The sequence below is a fragment of the Scaptodrosophila lebanonensis genome, unplaced genomic scaffold, assembly GCF_003285725.1.
Source record: "Scaptodrosophila lebanonensis strain 11010-0011.00,11010-0021.00 unplaced genomic scaffold, SlebRS2 tig00001412-arrow-pilon, whole genome shotgun sequence".
NCBI lineage: Eukaryota > Metazoa > Arthropoda > Insecta > Diptera > Drosophilidae > Scaptodrosophila > Scaptodrosophila lebanonensis.
The window spans coordinates 12289063-12307453 of NW_022060739.1; the positions used below are offsets into that span (position 1 = coordinate 12289063).

Sequence of the window (18391 nt, forward strand, 5' to 3'; positions counted from 1 at the left end):
TTGAACTCAAATTTTAAGAAAAAGAACAAAAGTGCAAATGTACCTTTAACAGGCATTTTACAACGCATTTTTATTAATTATTTCAAATTTGTTCAGAAACAAAATATTGCAGTAAATGTTTTCCAATCTTGCTACTTTTAACCTGCACATATTCGCTTAAAAACTGGGAGATAGATCCCGTCAGGCTGATCATTTTGTGTACATACCTATTTCATACCAAATGAAATATGCCCAATGCATCGGTATAAGAATATGTTTTATTTACTCAGATGTCTTTTTGGATATTCTTTAATTAACAGTCGTGACTCAGAATGGGCAACTGTCACTCAAATATCACGTTTCAATGTATACATAATGGGGTGAAAGATAACACCTCTTTTACTGGCCAGATCGACAGCGATCTTGGATAATTACATTAAACCGGAATCGTGCCCATCACCCAAGAAGTAGAAGAATCTAAAAATGATTAATTAGTTTAGGCCCACGGAATAATAATACATTTATGGATACAGATTCCAACAAATCGCTTTAAGAAAAAAAACTGCATCCATAAAAGAAATAAATATTTTGTTTATTTTATTTTTTTTTGAGCTAAGCACTTTTAAAATGCAGATTAAGAGCTAATTTAAAAAAGGGGCTTAAATCAGAAATATATCAGCTATATTGTGTGTTCAAATAAATGTGCCAGGATCTCAGCTTCGCTAAAGTCCATTTTGTACTTTTGCGTAATATCCTGCACCTTAAGACGCCGTCGCACATGTGGTGGTTGGTAGCTGCATGGAATCGAAATAAAGTAATATACATATGTATATTTGATTAACTTTTTTCAGTTAAAGTTTGACTCACCTATCATTATCTAACCGTCGTCTACGGGACATGTTTAATGCTGTTTGTCGAACTAAATTACCAGCAACACGTCGACTGAGCACCATGCCATCAACCAAAGGTATGGCAAAATTAAGACGACCTGGTGGTCCTTGCAGCTTCACACGCAACAAACCTGAATTGAGCGTGTGAAGAAATATGATATGGCAATCAGACACTTTTGTCTGTTGCTCTTCGCCAGTACTTGTGTACGGTAAGAGATCCTGCAAAGGAAAATTTAAGTGATCCTCGAAACTCTCCAGCCATACTAAGAAAATTATCGGAGGCGTCTGCGCTACAACCGAAGGCTTTGAAGCGATTGCCCTGCGACGGGTCGGCGGCATGGGCTCTTTGTTTTTCGTGTCCGACTCTAAAGAAAAATTGTTCTGCTTAGATGTGGGCAAGCTGTTGTTGCCGCGCATCCAAATATTTTCCGCAGCTTTATTGTCATTGCAATTTTCTGTTTCATCAGTGAACCGCATATTCCAGGCCGTTGGCGCAACGAAAGCTATCTCAGATGAAACATCAGCCCAGTAGAGAACACGCTGTTGTCCGCTATAGTTTTTATCGTTGCTTCGCTGCGGCTCGCCTGTGTCGGCAATTTTTTTTACTGATCTCGACCTATTTGTAAATCCTGTCCAACCAGAGTGTTCCGTCACGACCACTGGCCAACCCAGCGATTGCAACATATTCCCAAAGTGCGTGTCTAGTGAGTTCGGTTCCGTCATGTTGCCTATAATATGCTGTGCATTCATCTGCCCCGACTTAACGTAGAACACATGCACTGTATCGTGCGTACGTGCGCTTAGATTATCCAGAGCCTTGAGATCCTCTGCGAAGCCACTCTGGCCCGTGCTGAGTACGGTAAGCGGACGTTGTGAGGATGTTCCCAATGCCTCTGCTGGGCTGCTTGGATTTCTGGTCTCAAAGCTCAGAAAGCCGAAGTGCGATAGAAATAGACGAGCTGCGTGAAACTCCTGGCAAACAGTAGGTGGGCTGCACTCCTGTGCGTGGGAGAGACTGTCTTCGCTGTTATCAGATTCAGCCCAAGCCAATTTTTCGTGAATGCTCTGATGTTCCAAAATAGATTCCAGCTCTTGTATGCTTTTGACACCATACTGTTTACAGATTTGCTCGATGAGCGGTATAGAATAGTCGGCGACACAAGGAGTTATCTTGTTGACGCCATCCGGATAGTTTTTCTGATCACATTCAGGCCGCTGTGTAATGTCATTCATGGGAATCGGACGGCCAGGATTAATTGCGTTATTTTTTATGCCAGACTTGCTGCGAGGCAGGTGTCGCAATTGCATTGTCCATGCATGACGTCCAAATGGTCCACGGATGAGCACTATAAAAGGAAGAGCTATGTATGTACAATATGGGTGTGTCCCACTTTTACTTACACGTGATTGTCGGTTGCGGGTCTTGATCATTGCCTAATGGTTCTTCTAACAGCGCCAGTATTGTCGAATTTTCAGTAACGAAATATTTAAACTTCGGAATTGCTTGCTCTAGGTTGCAGACACCCGCATTATCCCCAACTGGAAGCGAGTTGCAATGTTTGATAAGCGCCAACTCGTCCAACAAAGAAGATATTGACTCAAATCCGCACTCGCTAGGGAAGTAGCCAACTTGCTCAAGTATTATTGTTAACAGATTCTCTGCTGCATCGCGCACTCGCATAGATGCCGGTTTAAGCTCTTTTTCATCCTTAAATCTTGGTTTATCTTCAGTCTTACATTGACTCTTTGTACCAGATATACCGAGCTCAACAACCTCCAACACCGTTTGCAGGCAGTCCTTGTGTTGCAGTAAATATGGGTGCTGAATAAGCCAAGCTGCAGTACACTGGAATGCTGCCACTATGGTGCTATGTAGATCTTTACTGTGTGCCGGTGGAGGGCGCGAGCACTGATAACATATATAGTCGCAGATCCACTTAACCACACGCTTGCACTCTAAAGCGTCTAAAAGGATTATTATTATTAATATTATATGCCAGCATACGTTTGTAACATAACAGTTGTGTTTTTGGTAGCCTATCGTCCCTTTGCATTTATTAATTAGTTTCAAAATTCGCGTTTTTATCCTGCTTTACTAATTGTGATGTGTGTCTGTATAATAAATGCATATACCTGTATTGCGTATATGGATACGGGCCAAGCCTGCTAATAACTCCAATGCAGCCAGAGAAACATTCAAGTCGCTCCTCCATGATGAGATTAAACGGTGACATACCAAATACGAAGCGCGCACAAACAGGCCATGAGCATTGTCTGCAACTAAACAGTTTGGTTGTTATATAACATAGGCAACAAAGCGTACAAACAAATTTTTAAATATTAATTTAACAATTAATAATTTAGTTAAATGGCAACAAGGTACCGCATTGATTAACGTCGAAATATGCATGTTATGCTGACTAATGACGTTGTTTAACTCTCTATATTATTATTCTTTCATTTGGTTTTGTGTTGGTTGTTTATCAATTAATCATTAGTTTATCAAGGTCATTTTGTTGAATTTAAATTTTTACAAGATAGATCAATAAATACAAAGCTTACCAGAGCTAGAAGAATTTAATTTCTGCTGTTGCGTACCGCTGGTACATTGGAAATTCTCCGAATCACCAATTTCAGTCTCTTCGAATGTAACAGAATCCTGTACCAAAAGCATTAAGCCCCCAAGCATCATATGGATGTTTTGAGAATCGGTCTCCACCTGTAGCGCGTTCATTAGTATGTTAATTAGCCGTCCTCGAAGTTGTATGAAGGTAAAAAATCTAAAACAAATGAAGCAACGCATGGTTATTGTTTTTATTTCATTGTTATCTGTAGACAAATCTACTTTTCGTTTGGTCCCGTTGTCAAATCACGTATTGGCACCATTTGATAATGCAAGGGTAATACTAAAATAGACAGCAGTATGTTGATAGCTGATCGACGTAGCTCAGTCTTATTGAAGATCATGGCGTGAGTCTTAAGCTGTAAGTCCTTGTCGGGTAGAACTGTTTCAAGCGCGGCTACAAAGCCAGGAAGCAGCACGTTGATGCCATCCAGATCTAAGCGAAATAAATCTGCAGAGTAAAACAAAATACTCGCCAAAATTTCGTCGCACTCCTGGGACTCTGTAATCTTCAGGCACTGCTGCAACGCAATGTAGAACCGCGCCAAATAAACTGGCAAAATATCTTCACCGGCCTTTTTTGAGCTAAAGATCTTACACAAAGTACCAATGGCAACAGCACGCCCGGACTCGAATTTATCAATAGTTAATGTATGTGGTAGGGACGATGCATCATTAAGGGAATTTGGTTGGGATAACGAGATTGATCCTTTACGATGATCCATAACCATGGATGACGGTCTTTTGTTGTCTTCAGACACTTGTTCTATAAAACACTCTGAAAACATTTAACCACTTAGACAGTAATATTAAATCTCACTATTTCGATTCGACAGCCATGTATCGCCACCTATATGTGCTGCTTCGAACAGCCATTCTCCAAATAAATGCAAAATACTATTGCTTTTGGGCCGCGAAATCGCTAATAGGGGGCGGGCCATCATGGAAGTTGATGCTATAGGAACGCACCAAAAAGAAGTTAACTGTTAAGAATTATCGAATGCAACCATTTCTTTACACTCACAGATTGTTGTGCTAACGGCGGGTTGATCCGACGTTGGTATTAATGCAGTATTTAAGGTAGTTTTACCTAAACCTGCAAAGTTAAAGTGAAAATATTAAAACACAATATTATCATTAAGGTTTTTTCTCAAGCATGCATAGCACTTACCAAGAAAAGCATCAATCTGGGTGGAGACGCCCTTCATCGTACTTAGAAAGATTTGTGGTAGGAGTTGCAAGCAGGGATGCTGATGCGTCTCAGTGCCTTTTTCAAGAGTAAGAGCCCACTGTACGAAATGAGGTGATTTACTTATGCCATGTGGCGAGCACAACGCTGTTGGACTGCCAATAATACGTGAAAAGCGATACCAAGTTTGGGCAACGCAATCGTTTGACATAGCTGCTGGTATGAGTTGAGCATCTTCTTCGGCTATATAAAAACGATTTTGATTTTAACTTTATAAATAATTAAAACAGACTTTCACCTATTTTTATTTGCGGGAAGGTAGGTCCATAGCTAAATTTAAGTAGTCGGGCGGTTAATGCCATGTTAACACGATTCCATTGGTCTGCCAAAGCAATCCGATGGCGCCAGAATGAGCACGCTTCCTGTAGCGTTTTCCACAATGACGGCGAAGGAAAGCAGCGTACACAAGCTAATAACCACACCTCGAAGAGCACTGAGATTACGCGCTCACACAGCTGATCTCCCACGTCATCTCTGACAGCAGGAGGGGCTAGTAGGATTTCATTGATGGCTAGCAGAAATAGCAGCAGCGTTTCCCAAGTCTGACGATCCATTTGCGTTGAGATCTGTGCTGTCTGCTGTAATGTGCGTAAAACGCGGTGACAAAGCACAGTTTGCCGCTTGATGATATCGGAACCTGGTCGCAGTAAAATTAGAATAACGTTAAGGATAATGCAATATTTCGAAGATTGGCAGATTAACACTTATATAGCTTGAATATCTACGAATAAAATTAACTTACATTCACCCTGACGCGGCACGAAGAGGTTATGAAAATGGTTAATTATTTGTCGGGCGTATAAATTGGCGTCTTCGCATATAGGCTTGGGAACGCTAATACGCGGCTGAGGGTGCAGAGCAGTTAACCATTCGCAGTACACGTTTACACAATCTTTAATGGTTTCGTGCTCATGCAGGGGAAGTGAGAGTCCAAAGCACACTACATCCATGCACCATTTGACCTGTTGTAAGTATTTGGTATGTTATCAAACTAGATTCTTTGGATGTGAATTTAATCCTACACTGCCGCTCAATAGAATATGGTTTTTGGAATAATGATGTGAATAATACCATTTTATATATAAAAAACAAGTAAAACAACAACGATAAAGCTACAGGTTTTCCCTACAAACGAAATACATGGACTGACACCCTTCCAAATTTTAATGGCGCTGTAAATGCGGTGTTTGTCATTTTCAGACTATCCAAATAAAATAATAATCACACACTTTTCTGTAGTAGGAAATTCTTTATATATTTTATATATATATATATATATATATATATTATATATATTATATTATTTTAAATATTTAACAATTATCATATTTAAATTATGGAGCGGCAATGTACTTATTTATGGATATTACTGAAGTTACACACCTCCTCATCCTTGACCAAATGACTCGGCTCAGCATTTTGAGTTATGCCTAAATTAGTGGCCAGCTGCTTAACAACAGAAACAGCCACTTCTCGACCAGCAGAAGCTGGAAATTTATTTAAAACACTGTAACACTGTGCCCCACAACTGTTGGCGGCAATTTGGGTTGATAGAGAAACCCATTCTGAATACATGATTGTTTTTAAGTTAATTAAAAAAAATTTCACTTTATTCGAAATATTTCATATCACCAACAACAGTCTTAGCTAACCAGTTTCCGTATTTGTTTATGTGTATATTAACATACATATGTTCGGTCTTAATATTCGCAAGCTCCACATATAATAATTTTAGGCATCACCCAAGGCATTTGCATTAATTCACTCTTAATCTTCATAAGGTCTATAATTACTCGGCCCTTATTAATTTTGTCTTCTATTTATGACAATAGTTTATATGACTAGTTATTGCACCTGTGTTAGAGTAAATTATCGATAAATAACCATCGATTTCTCCCAATCGAATAGAGTGCGAATTCATTCGTTATATTAATTTTGATATAGTAGTAGTGCTAGTTCTGCGTGTAATTTATATTTGTCTTTTAATGGATTAAAATAAATTCAAAATATATTTTGCTCTTTAAAAATGTGAATAAGTAATAGTATTGCAGAAAATGCTATAGATTTTAATTGGATTTCATTTAATAGCTGTTTGGATTTTTCGCCAAAAAAATGTTCACAGTTGCTTAAATCAACGTCAAAACAAACAAAGATTAATTTTGGGAAAGTTTGAGGTACAAAAAAATTTAAATCTCGTAACAGAAACGACTTTAATCAACATATTTTTCTCCCTGATGCTCACTTAAAGCATTAACTGACCCTTTAATTACCAATAGCTTAATAGACTTTATTCATATTTGTAGAAATGAATTTGTATGATACAATTCGAAACACCGCTGTCCTAGGCGCTTCTCAGTCTGAGCACTTAACCGAAGTCATTCTATACCATGAGATGCTTTCTTATTATGAGATTTGTTCGATCAATTAACTGTCCGTCGAATGGTCATATTACGATAGACTGCCCATGATGACTTCTGTGAAGCATGATTACATGATCCTGAAATAATTATGCCATACACAATTTTAATATTCGTTTTGATTTAATTATTAACTATGTATTATACAATTTAGTTTTATTATATTTTGATTTCTTTTGACGCTCTTTACTCGTCAGTATAATTTATTCACAAGAGATTTAAACTCATACAAAAATTCTTACTTTTAACGCCACTCTTAATACTACGTACATATACATATGTGTAATTATTTGTTTATGTGTATACATAAACTATTAACAAGATTACATGACTTAGATGAAATAATTTTAATGTGGGAGCTCGTTGTACGGCCGCAGGATGATCTCCTAGATTTAGGAAAATATAAAACCGATGTAAATATATTGCGCAATTCTTTTACTTCTTATTAATTTATAATACTTACCGTTTAAAATATGAACGTTGACGGATTTCACATTGGCATTTGACGGTAAGCATGAATATCTACCAGAATCTGAAATTCTAGCTCTTTGTATTAGCAAATACGATGTTGTTAAATCACCCTTTTCAGTAATAACGGAAACGCCACCTCGTGGTGAGTCATAGTTTATCTCCTGTTATACAAATGTATATATTTGAATTAAGTAGCGTTTGGAAATTTAAAACAAAATCCATACGTTTAACCCGTACAAACCTCATTATTGTGTGTCCAATGAACCGTTAAAGGAGGATCTGGAAGATGCTTAACTATGCAGGTAAGATTTACTGTTGATCCCAAATCAATATACAACTCTGGGCCGCCAGGAATAGTAGTTATTGGTTCTAAAAATGTTAATAATTATAAGGCTTATTATCGCATTTAATGTATAGGAACATACCAACAACAGAAAAAACCATTGTATACCCAACTGGAGGACTCGTCGACACTTGACATTCGTAAATTCCAGAATCTCTTTTTTGGGGGAATTTGATCTTTAAAAGAAAAATATTCGATTTTGTTATAAATATGGAACAAAGAATTACAATCTAATTTGCGATAAAAGCAAATGTTGTCTTATTAATATGGGTTAGTTATCTCGCAACCTATACTGTTATTCACTAAAGTGTTTTATGCGATCCAAAAGTATCATAATGTGCAAAAATGACTTCTTGGTTCAATTTTTGCTATTCACTTTTTATAGGCCCTGATAAAACCGATAGTTCTAAAGTTGGTTTGCAAATTTAATTTGCAACTAAAATAATTAAACCTGCTTGGAAAGAGACGATAGATTCTGCAATAATTAGATACATACCTGCAAAGACCAATCTCCGGTTTGCTTATTATAAATTGAACTGAATCTTTGGTCCGAAGTATAAGTGCTTTCTGCTACAGTTAAAAGATGCAAGTCCCTGTGCCGAATCCATGAGACCTGCAAAATATGTACTCGATTATGTATAGAGTTTGAAGATAATGGTTTACATACCGTTTTGTTGCCAAGATTTTTTATTCGACAGTTTAAGTGACCGGTTTTACCCACAAGAGATGTAACATTCTTTGTTGCAGACGTATCAAAATAGGGTCCTCTATCAAAAGGCTTGCTTAATTTTACCATGTGGTCGTCATAATTTGAAGTATTTATGTTATGATTGTTTTCAAAAGTATCATGTTGACAAAGTATTTCTCTAGAACAAACTATAAAAATATAAAACTTAATTATAATTTATTTTTATGTACCGATAACTATTTATAAAAACAGAAATGTTTTACTTCGTTTATGACCGCGTTTGGGCGCGGGAATAGGTATTATAAAAAAATAATTCCGTTGTGATTGAAACAGACAGACGAACATTGCTTTATCGATTCGTCTCAGATATTAATGCTTAGCAATGCTTAACAATATTCTTTACAAATATTATATAGTTTATAAATATTTAATTAGTTTATAAAATAAATATTATTTTTTCGACGGCAAATTAATATGCAAAAATAGGGTAGCCTGACGTATATTTAATTTTGACCATATTGTTTGCGATACATACCAAGATAAATATAAATATTAAAATGTATGACATTTTAATATTCAACACAGTCTGTAACCTATGAAAATAAGCTGGCTTCATAAGTACGAGTATACATATATAGTACTCCCTCTGCAATAAACAGTCACCTTTCTTGGTATTTATTAGCTATAGTAGTTTCTCGTTACCCAAATAGAATCAATATAATATAATTTTAATTTATTTTCAGATTTTGTGTTGCATATATAAAAAATAGAATTTCTATTGTTTATAAATGCATACATATAGTCACACAATAAGGCTTAATAATTTAACACTGCTTTCATTTTAGGAAACGGTTTATACATACATACATGGATTTTTAAATAATGAAATAACCAAAAACAATCAAAAAAACTTACGAATGTAAAAAATTATCCTGAAGTTCCACGACTTCTTCATGATGAATCCTTAAAATTATACTTTTTTAAGCACACATTTTATGTTCTTGTTGCTATATTTTGTTATGAGCAGTTTTAGGGCGAAAAAAATCGTCGGTGTATTTGTTCATATTCCGACATGCGCAGTATAAGGTTGAAAAGATGCATGCACCCAAAAGTGTACCCACAACTGTTTTTCCCAAATAAAGTTGAAAATCTTAACGCTAACTACCAAGCTAATTTTTGCGGCTTATATAAGCCATTTAAATACTATGGTAAGTTATACATGTGGGATTGATGTCATGCAATTCAAATTAAAATTAGTACCAATTAATCTCTTCTTCTATACCAAAAGGCTTATTTTCCTTAACTAATAGCCAAAACATAGTTTTTTTTAATGTGAACAATAGCAATATGTGTATATGTACATTTTAAGATGACTTTTATTGTTAGTCACATTTCAATCACATGTTCAATTTTATTAGTTCATAGTTTTATATAAGTGTAAATTTTCGTTTCGTGCTATTTTCCAAAAATTCTTCGTTTGTTACCTTATCAAAAATATCGGAAATCTTATTCGTATTGATAAAAAAAAAAAACGAGGATTATGTGGTAACACTACGTGCAACATAATTAATATGAAATGGCAACATTAAATATTGCTAATTTTTCAATGTTACGACTAGTGTAAACAAAGAAATAAGTGAACGGCATTGTGCTTGTTTTGTAGGGCTCAACTATTGTACAGAGTGATTCGTTTGTGTACCAATTTCAAGAGTCTATCCGTGACAATGTTTTTTATTCATCGAAGTAAATTACTGTTTATTTATAAGTAATGTAAGTGTAAATGCAAATTTATATATAAATATTAATATTATAGTAAAAACTATAATAGTCCACCACAACCAATTTATAAAGAATATTTTACAAGAATATTGTAAATGGAAAAAGATTGTAAGTATATATGTGTGCATAAACACGTATAAATATGTGTGTATGATTCGTTTGAGACAGCAGTTCTGTTTCAGTAACATACAGTATGAATATAGGTACATATGTATGTTTGTTTGTATATGTACATGTATGCGTATGTACATATATATTTGTATGTTTGGAGGATAAAAGCCCAATTTTGTCTTATGACAATTGTATGTATGTACATACACATGTATAATTGTATATTTATACAAATGTATGTACATATGTATGTTCTACATGCCTAAATTCACACGAATATATTGTATGTATGTAAGTACATATTTATATATTGCTTATTTAATGAGGTTTGTTAAGTCTAGTTCAGTGCTTTACGCATACAAATATATGTATGTATATCAGACCAAACTCAATCTTTTCCATTTTTTGAAAGTTATAGTTATATATGTACATACATATGTAAACAAACAAGTATTTTTATCACTATGGATGACCCCCTACGTAGTAGCGAAAGCTTCAGCACAGGGTGCGATGCCGACATTATGTACATACATATGTATGTATGTACATACATACATATGTATACAAAGAGCTACTTTTCAACTCTGATTGGCTGTCTGTTCGAAGTGAGCAATTAAAGTATTTAATTGTTTTTAAAAAGTATTAAAATGTACACTTAGATTATTTACCTTAGGTTTCGATTGGCTGTCTGTGATGAAAGCTATGACAGCTGCAAATAATTAAGCACACTTGGCTGCATTTTTGATTTTGAATTAAAATTACTACTAACAGTTTATTGGCAATTTTTTTCAGTCAACAGATTCGTCGGCTTTTTTATCAACAGTTCATACTCTCAGCAATATTCTCTTTTATTCAATACTATAATATATCTTTTTGAAAATTTAGACGTTCAATTGGATTTAAATTTCATCCAAACTTTAAGACAGGTCGCAGAGTGTGTCTTAGCACTTATATTTCTAAGTCTGTCTATATAATATGTATGTCCTTTTCTGATGTTTCATAATTTCCCAAAAATAATTTCAAAAATGAATATGAAGGCACATTTGACTAAGTTTAGCATTCATTGAGGGTATTAGTTATATGCTGAGGCTTGGACGAAGAAATACAGTTTCTGACATTATTTAAGGCTGGGCAATTTTAAACGGGATACTGTTCGTTGTGACGGTTGTCATGCTGAGATGTGTGGATTTTCTACTATCTGCGAATTCTCTTGGATTTTAAAAAACCGAATCGTTTTATAATATCATGTCACATTGCGGTTTACGTTTTACAGACTTTCGTTTGTATACAAAAATGGTCTGGTAGACTTCAAAATCACCTGAATATAGCCAAAATCATAAATATATTAATAATTAGGACAAACATTTATCAATTCGTTGAGGTGTTGTTCTTCTTAATGCCTTACCGGCTTACCTATAATTGGCGTAAAGTATTGGGGAATTGTTTTCTTAGTTTAAGTCTTTTGTCAAACAAAATTGAAAGAAACTGATTGCTATACGTCTTCACACATGTATGTTTATAACAGTAATTTATTCGTTGAATTTGTCTTAAAGGTAGAACATAAATGCAGTCGGGAAGAATTTGTTAAGTTAAAGAAAAGGGTTATTAAAAAATTATAATATAAAAAAATTAAAAATATAATATATACATATTTAAAAATAATATAAAATTATCAGATTAGAACATAAATATGCGGAAATTTTTGATTTAAATAATTTTTTAAATATTAATATACTTAATTGCAGAAAACACATTTGGAACACTCACATATTAGAAACCTTAGTTATTAATAGAACCAAGCGGCTTCAAAACAGAGCAAAATTCTTGGTGCTTAGTTGCGTTGTTAAACCGCACTGTGAACTTATACATTTTTTATTGCAAAAAAAGGCGAAACCCATTTAACCAATAAATAAATGTCAATAACGAACCAAGTGGACCTCTGATAGAGGTTTTATTAATATGTGTTTTATCTGTTTCTCCTGCTTGAACAACTTATAAGGCCAGTCTAGTTAAAAAGATTTCCATCCGTTTTTATTTACTAATATTTTAGAACAGATGTTGGTTTTAATAAATTAAACTAACGTTCTTGTTATTTTGGGTTGTGCCGTTCCTAACACAACTGGTTGTATGACAAAATGTAGACAGTGGAGTTGCCACATATCTATTTTTAATAATTATGCTATGGTTGGCATTTTAGTTTAATTAGTGTACACTTTTTTTTATTTACCTTAAAAATTAATTTATCGTTTTAAAATATGTTTAATTTTTGATTCCACGTTGCTAAGTCATTTTGATGCTAAGCTAGTTGGTGCGCATTCAATAATTATATCGCATCGTGCAAGTATACCTCGAAGGCTTGAGTTTTCTGAAACATCCCTAGCTTTATATATTTTGTGCTTGCATCACCCTGTGTTTGATTTATGAGCAACCTTGTGAACTGCTTCAAGTGGTAGTTTTTGTAGTGAAGGTTTTACTAGGATTTTGCAGGAATTAAATAAAAGTAACTTATACATCCGGTTTTTTTTTCAACTCTACATCAATAAAAAAATGCTATATTGCTTATATTGCAAATGAGTCTTTCAATGTGTCGTTCGTAACAAACCTGCAACAATTACTGTGAGGTTGTAGCAGACGCCATCTTGTAATTATTTCGAACGCTAAATATAAAATTAGTTTTGTAGATGGAACTTGGCAAGAAGAGGTAATTTACGCAATTAAGATATTTTATTTGTGATATGAAAAACCAAACAAAAACGATGTTTTTCATAAATATTAATTAGTTCATGTCCAACATTTAAGTACAAATATATTTACATACATACATATAATGTAGATCATGCATTGTACATACATACATACATACATAAGTATATTTATGTATTAACAGTGCATTAACGATAATTGCATATGTACATTAACATTAATACGTATTCATCGCAGATCGATATTTTTCTTACCTATAAAATCATATTAAATACAAAATATTTTATTTTATTATAGGTATAAGGGTGGTCGGACGCCTCCAGTTAGGTCAAGTGATAGGCGACGCCCACAAAGTATTTCCACATCTACGCTGTCTCCGCGCGTGGTTTTATCACGATTGGAACCTAGAGATTTTGAACGACTTCGATTATCATATAAGGTTGCTATTGACCAAAGGAGATCACGAAGCTGCCGTGGTATGAACATGGGTCAAAAAATCAGTGGTGGTGTCAAAACTGTTAGCCGTAATGATTCTCAAGCTACATTTAAACCAATAATACCGAGGGAATTGCAAGCAGATTTTGTAAAACCAGCACGAATAGATATTTTACTTGATATGCCCGCTGCGAGCAGAGAAATTCAATTAAAACATTCTTGGAACTCGGAGGACAGGTCATTAAATATATTCGTAAAAGAAGACGATAAGTTGACATTTCATCGACATCCAGTCGCACAAAGCACTGATTGTATTCGAGGAAAAGTTGGTCTCACAAAAGGATTGCATGTATGGGAAATTTATTGGCCGACAAGACAAAGGGGTACGCATGCAGTTGTTGGTGTGGCGATGTCCGATGCCCCGTTACATTCTGTAGGGTACCAGAGTTTAGTAGGATCTACTGAGCAAAGTTGGGGTTGGGACTTGGGCAGAAACAAGTTGTACCATGACTCGAAAAATTGTGCAGGAGTTACATATCCTGCAATTTTGAAAAATGATGAAGCATTTTTAGTTCCGGACAAATTTTTAGTAGCTTTAGATATGGACGAAGGAACTTTGAGTTTTATTGTTGATCAGCAATATCTTGGTATTGCGTTTAGAGGTTTGAAAGGAAAGAAATTATACCCAATCGTTTCTGCTGTTTGGGGCCACTGTGAGATAACAATGCGATACATCGGTGGACTTGACCGTAAGTATTATTTAGAATGTAATTGTTAAACAAATTTAACTAAAGAGCGCATATTGTGTTAAAAAATTGAATGATTTTACCTCTTATCCATTTTTAAACCATGAAATTGGCAACCTGAATCAGGATATATTTGACTGATTTTTTGATAGTTAATATATTTAAATATTTATACTTTCTAGCCGAACCCTTGCCATTAATGGATCTTTGTCGAAGAACAATACGACAAAAAATTGGGCGAGTAAATTTGGAAGAACGTATACAGCAGTTACAACTTCCTGAATCAATGAAAACGTATTTATTGTATAAAAATCGTAGGTAATATTATTTTTAAATGTTATTGAACACAAGTATGCTGCATGTGATGAAAGCAGTAATGGTAAATTTTGTTAGATTATATTTTTTTAGGTCAGTGTTTAGTTCCCTGTCTTGACAGAAAAATTAATAAAAGCTTAAAATTTTACTTATACTTAGTTTTCATAATTGTATGTTAAAATAAATAATCTGTATGTAAAACGCAATTTAAGATGTATACTTTAAAAACCTTTACAAAACTAAGATCATTTGGCCTCAGTTTAAATTTTATTGGGATATCAGCATGTATGATTGACCAATCGGCACAGACCTCGTGGCGAATATAGTATTCAACTTGTAAAATAACTTACATTTTTATACAAAGTGTAAAATACATCCCATGTTTATTAAGAAGATAAGGAATTTGCTCTGAATCTACACTGTGGATGGTGCAATAATTTCCAGAGCAAAATAATATTTGTATTCTAAAAACGACTGAGGAAAAAGAATCTCAAAAAAAAAAAAAAAAAAAAAAAAAAAAAAAAAAAAAAACAACAAATAAAAAACCGCACTGTATCAATATTAAATTTAAAGAAATTGCCGCTATGTAAAATTTACACATTCTTATTTATGTATTGTAATAGCTTGCGTATTAAACATCTGTAACGCTGAGCAATAAAACATGGCTAGTAGTCTAAAAATAAATAAACAAAGAACAAAATTAATTTCACATAGTAAAAAACATCCAACTTGGACTATAATCGGTGCATCAGATTGAAGTGTTCGAATCCATCCACCTACACTTTTAATGCATCGAATTCCTAAGACAACACCCTATAATGTAAATTTGTACGCAGAGATTATTCGCAAGATGGAAATGTACTTGTTTAATAAATTATTATAAGGTGTGCACTAAGCATTTGTCGTTCACAGTTTTGTCGCTCATTTAGTTTAAAAAGTATGCTTTTATACATATAGCCATACATGTTCTATCTCATAAGGCAATTTTAAATAAGTATAATTCCGAATCGGTAGTATATGTATTTAAATCATTTACGTGAACGGCCAATTATATTCCGATATGTGTACTTATCAAGCATTTCAGATGGTTTTACATAAGTTTATTATTAAATTTCATAACATTTAATAAAGACTTCATTTTATTGATAAGGTACAGTTTTTAAAGCATAACGGTAATTGTGTTTTAAAATGCATATTTATTTTTCCTTTTAATTTTAGAAAAATCCAAATTTTGTTCAATTATAAAAGCATCTGGCGGTGGTTAAAAAATCGGATCATAAAGTCGGATTGAATAGACATTAAAATAAAAATGCTGTTTCTGATCCGATTAAGATTGGAAATATCTTTGGCTTGGAAATTACGCCTCGGGCTTAGTAAATGACGCTTTAATAAACAAAGATATGAAATGCTCAAATTATTCTTTGGACGCATAGAATATTGAGGATCTAAAGCAAAAAGTTTGACAAGATAAACTGAATGTATAATTAAAAGCCCAGATTACTAAATTGAGGTAATCTAACAGTAATACTAAGAGCTTCACAAAATATTTGAATTTGGGAATACTTTTTTGGGTCGTATTTTAAAAATAGAAGAAAAGGCACGCTAGAAAATGCGTGGGAATCACATACGATCAAGCTTTAAGAGCGGTATGTTGTTTCAAAAACTCAAATGATATGCTGAGGTCAGTATGTATTAAATCATCGGTGGTACTTGTTATTGAATTTTACCAGCAGAACTTAAAATCTAATATGCATGTTACCCTTCCGCTCTTCGAATACGGTGCATTAAAATGATGTATTTACCTGTTTTTATTCAAGTTATAGTCTCATAATTCTTTTATTCAACCCAAAGATATGAATATTTATTAAAAGGCTTTGTAACAATATAGATTTAATATATATCTTACTATGGAAAATGTAAATATTAAGGTTATGGTAATTTCATATGTATGTACATCTGAAAATATAAGCATATACATAAAGAATTTAACTAAAGAACAGATTTTAAAATTACACTACTTGCGGTTGTAGTTTTTGACCTTGAAGTGACTGGTCTATGCTACTATCATAACGTACTAACTTTTCTAGGAAAAAACAATCACTTTGATGATAGTCCGAGTCCACAACAAATACATCGACGACTTTTTCAATAACATATTGGTCCTTGTTTAAAGTATTCAGCAATATTAAAGGTGTAATTTTCACAAGACCCAATTTCGCTGGGCACACCGTGAGGGGGAAACACGAAGACGATTCTCCCGGTTGTAGAACATCTAATACAAATTCTGCTGAGCCAGTATAGTCACTCTCTGGTAAAAAATTTGTGTATAGACTGCCATGTAACTTCATTGCGTGATCGGATGTGTTTGTTATTTTGCATTGGAATGTGAATGGTTCACCAATTTTAACAATGTTTTTGGCGTCAACTATTTCTAAACGAACATCTTTATGTTCAAAGGGCTGCCCTTAATGAAACGAAAAAGTTTGTAAACATTTTATGATCAAAAAGAGTGTTTATTGTATACATACCAAACGCTGCAGTTGGCTTGTCTGTAATCTTCCTTTTTCCCCCAGCTTGGACCGCCACACAATGTCTAACTTTCCAACATTATTCGCTAGACGAAGGGTTTTTATGTCTTTCGCTATTTCGCATTTAGGCTTAAGTTTAAAAAAAAAACATGCTAGTTCAAGTTTTTATATTTATGTTGTAACCTTACCTTTATACAGTAAAGAAATTGGCAGCTGTTATTTGGTTGCAACATGTTTTTAGATGTAAAAACAGACTCTCCATTTGGTAACGTATTTAAAGATGTGATTGTGTACTTATCAGAACCATCAAGTTCTACTTTCTCAAGGCAAAATGGACTGCTGGTTACATTTTGTATTTGTGCTTCCAAATATATTTCATCCATTTCTTCAGCGTTATAAAACTTCGTCTTTACGTCTAGGGGCTTCAAAACTTGAAACTTAAAGAATTTTCTAAGAGATTGCGAAAATCCCGCTGGGGTCGTATAATGTACTTCGCAAATCAAGCTACAAAATGTGAGAGTGTGGCAAATAAATATTTTATAAACGTCTTAAATTAAGTTAGTTATGGGGCAGCGAAGTGGTACTTACATATGTGTGCCAATTTCTTTAACTTCATAGGAAATTACGTCATCCAGCGTCTCTTCTGGTGCTAGGGTGGATTGAGTTTTGTTTTCATGTGTGGGCAGACTAATTCTAGTGGTATTAGATTGCAAATCTGCTTTGACCGTAACTCCTTCTACAGTGTGCGTTGTACAGTTGTGCACACATATGTAACTCGAGAAAGTCTCTCCTAGATATATATTTCCAAAGGATTGGGGGAGCAGCATAGTTTGACCCGCGGCCACAAATTCTGCTCCTTCAGATGTCAAGCACTGTTGTGGTAAATCTTTTGGCTCACACGTAGTTGCTGGCCACGCACCCACTAAAGTTGGTCGTGTAAGACGCATTACCTTTAGAGCTAATAAGTGTGAATCTGCATCAGCAGAATCCATTCTGTTTTCTAAATTTAATTAAGACACAAGGCTCCAGAGTACTATTAAGCTGCCCAAACAATGTTGAGGAGCTGTCAAACTACCAACGGTACTATCGATAGTCCTCGTCTCGCTGTCGTGGG

The 18391-nt window shown here is 34.3% G+C and overlaps 4 protein-coding genes across 6 annotated transcripts; 1 reads left to right on the forward strand and 3 right to left on the reverse strand.

Moving 5' to 3' along the window:
- Positions 1-552: 552 nt before the first annotated feature.
- Positions 553-6531, reverse strand: LOC115631997 (ral GTPase-activating protein subunit beta). The gene is made up of 12 exons (XM_030528926.1): positions 6125-6531; positions 5484-5703; positions 4980-5378; positions 4664-4924; positions 4517-4588; positions 4313-4447; positions 3715-4258; positions 3432-3649; positions 3003-3149; positions 2271-2834; positions 847-2215; positions 553-773 (listed from the first exon to the last, which is right to left on the reverse strand). The coding sequence occupies exons 1-12, from the start codon at positions 6314-6316 to the stop codon at positions 659-661; spliced, it is 4236 nt and encodes a 1411-aa protein (XP_030384786.1). The 5' UTR covers positions 6317-6531; the 3' UTR covers positions 553-658.
- Positions 6532-7348: 817 nt separating this feature from the next.
- On the reverse strand, positions 7349-9661 carry LOC115631998 (zwei Ig domain protein zig-8). Its single transcript, XM_030528927.1, has 7 exons — positions 9576-9661; positions 8640-8848; positions 8469-8585; positions 8055-8148; positions 7871-7998; positions 7622-7790; positions 7349-7544 (listed from the first exon to the last, which is right to left on the reverse strand). The coding sequence occupies exons 1-7, from the start codon at positions 9613-9615 to the stop codon at positions 7453-7455; spliced, it is 849 nt and encodes a 282-aa protein (XP_030384787.1). The 5' UTR covers positions 9616-9661; the 3' UTR covers positions 7349-7452.
- Positions 9662-10476: 815 nt separating this feature from the next.
- Positions 10477-14955, forward strand: LOC115631124 (protein gustavus). 2 transcript variants are annotated; one of them, XM_030527791.1, is made up of 3 exons: positions 10477-10547; positions 13551-14437; positions 14617-14955. In XM_030527791.1, the coding sequence occupies exons 2-3, from the start codon at positions 13732-13734 to the stop codon at positions 14754-14756; spliced, it is 846 nt and encodes a 281-aa protein (XP_030383651.1). In that variant the 5' UTR covers positions 10477-10547; positions 13551-13731; the 3' UTR covers positions 14757-14955. The 2 variants fall into 2 exon arrangements, with proteins under 2 accessions (XP_030383651.1, XP_030383650.1); XM_030527790.1 differs by lacking the exon at positions 10477-10547 and adding an exon at positions 13001-13251.
- A 1647-nt stretch (positions 14956-16602) lies between these two features.
- On the reverse strand, positions 16603-18328 carry LOC115631577 (probable trafficking protein particle complex subunit 13 homolog). Of its 2 annotated transcripts, none has more exons than XM_030528369.1 (4): positions 17866-18327; positions 17466-17781; positions 17278-17406; positions 16603-17208 (listed from the first exon to the last, which is right to left on the reverse strand). In XM_030528369.1, exons 1-4 carry the CDS (start codon positions 18267-18269, stop codon positions 16759-16761), a joined length of 1299 nt encoding a protein of 432 aa, XP_030384229.1. In that variant the 5' UTR covers positions 18270-18327; the 3' UTR covers positions 16603-16758. The 2 variants fall into 2 exon arrangements, with proteins under 2 accessions (XP_030384229.1, XP_030384230.1); XM_030528370.1 differs by having other exon boundaries at positions 17041-17213; positions 17866-18328.
- Positions 18329-18391: the final 63 nt, after the last annotated feature.

Excerpts from the sequence above, each read along its gene's own strand:
- LOC115631997 (XM_030528926.1), bottom strand. The coding sequence starts at position 6,316 with ATGTATTCAGAATGGGTTTCTCTATCAACCCAAATTGCCGCCAACAGT. Across the intron at positions 4,259-4,312 it reads ATGGCTGTCGAATCGAAATA|AACAAGTGTCTGAAGACAAC; the intron begins GTGAGATTTAAT and ends AGTGTTTTATAG. Across the intron at positions 2,835-3,002 it reads TATCCATATACGCAATACAG|ACGCTTTAGAGTGCAAGCGT; the intron begins GTATATGCATTT and ends TAATCCTTTTAG.
- LOC115631998 (XM_030528927.1), bottom strand. The coding sequence starts at position 9,615 with ATGAAGAAGTCGTGGAACTTCAGGATAATTTTTTACATTC. Across the intron at positions 8,586-8,639 it reads AAAATCTTGGCAACAAAACG|GTCTCATGGATTCGGCACAG; the intron begins GTATGTAAACCA and ends CATATTTTGCAG. Across the intron at positions 7,999-8,054 it reads AATGGTTTTTTCTGTTGTTG|AACCAATAACTACTATTCCT; the intron begins GTATGTTCCTAT and ends TAACATTTTTAG.
- LOC115631124 (XM_030527790.1), top strand. The coding sequence starts at position 13,232 with ATGGAACTTGGCAAGAAGAG. Across the intron at positions 13,252-13,550 it reads ATGGAACTTGGCAAGAAGAG|GTATAAGGGTGGTCGGACGC; the intron begins GTAATTTACGCA and ends ATTTTATTATAG. Across the intron at positions 14,438-14,616 it reads ATACATCGGTGGACTTGACC|CCGAACCCTTGCCATTAATG; the intron begins GTAAGTATTATT and ends TATACTTTCTAG.
- LOC115631577 (XM_030528369.1), bottom strand. The coding sequence starts at position 18,269 with ATGGATTCTGCTGATGCAGATTCACACTTATTAGCTCTAAAGGTAATG. Across the intron at positions 17,782-17,865 it reads AAAGAAATTGGCACACATAT|CTTGATTTGCGAAGTACATT; the intron begins GTAAGTACCACT and ends CACATTTTGTAG. Across the intron at positions 17,209-17,277 it reads CAAGCCAACTGCAGCGTTTG|CCCTTTGAACATAAAGATGT; the intron begins GTATGTATACAA and ends CATTAAGGGCAG.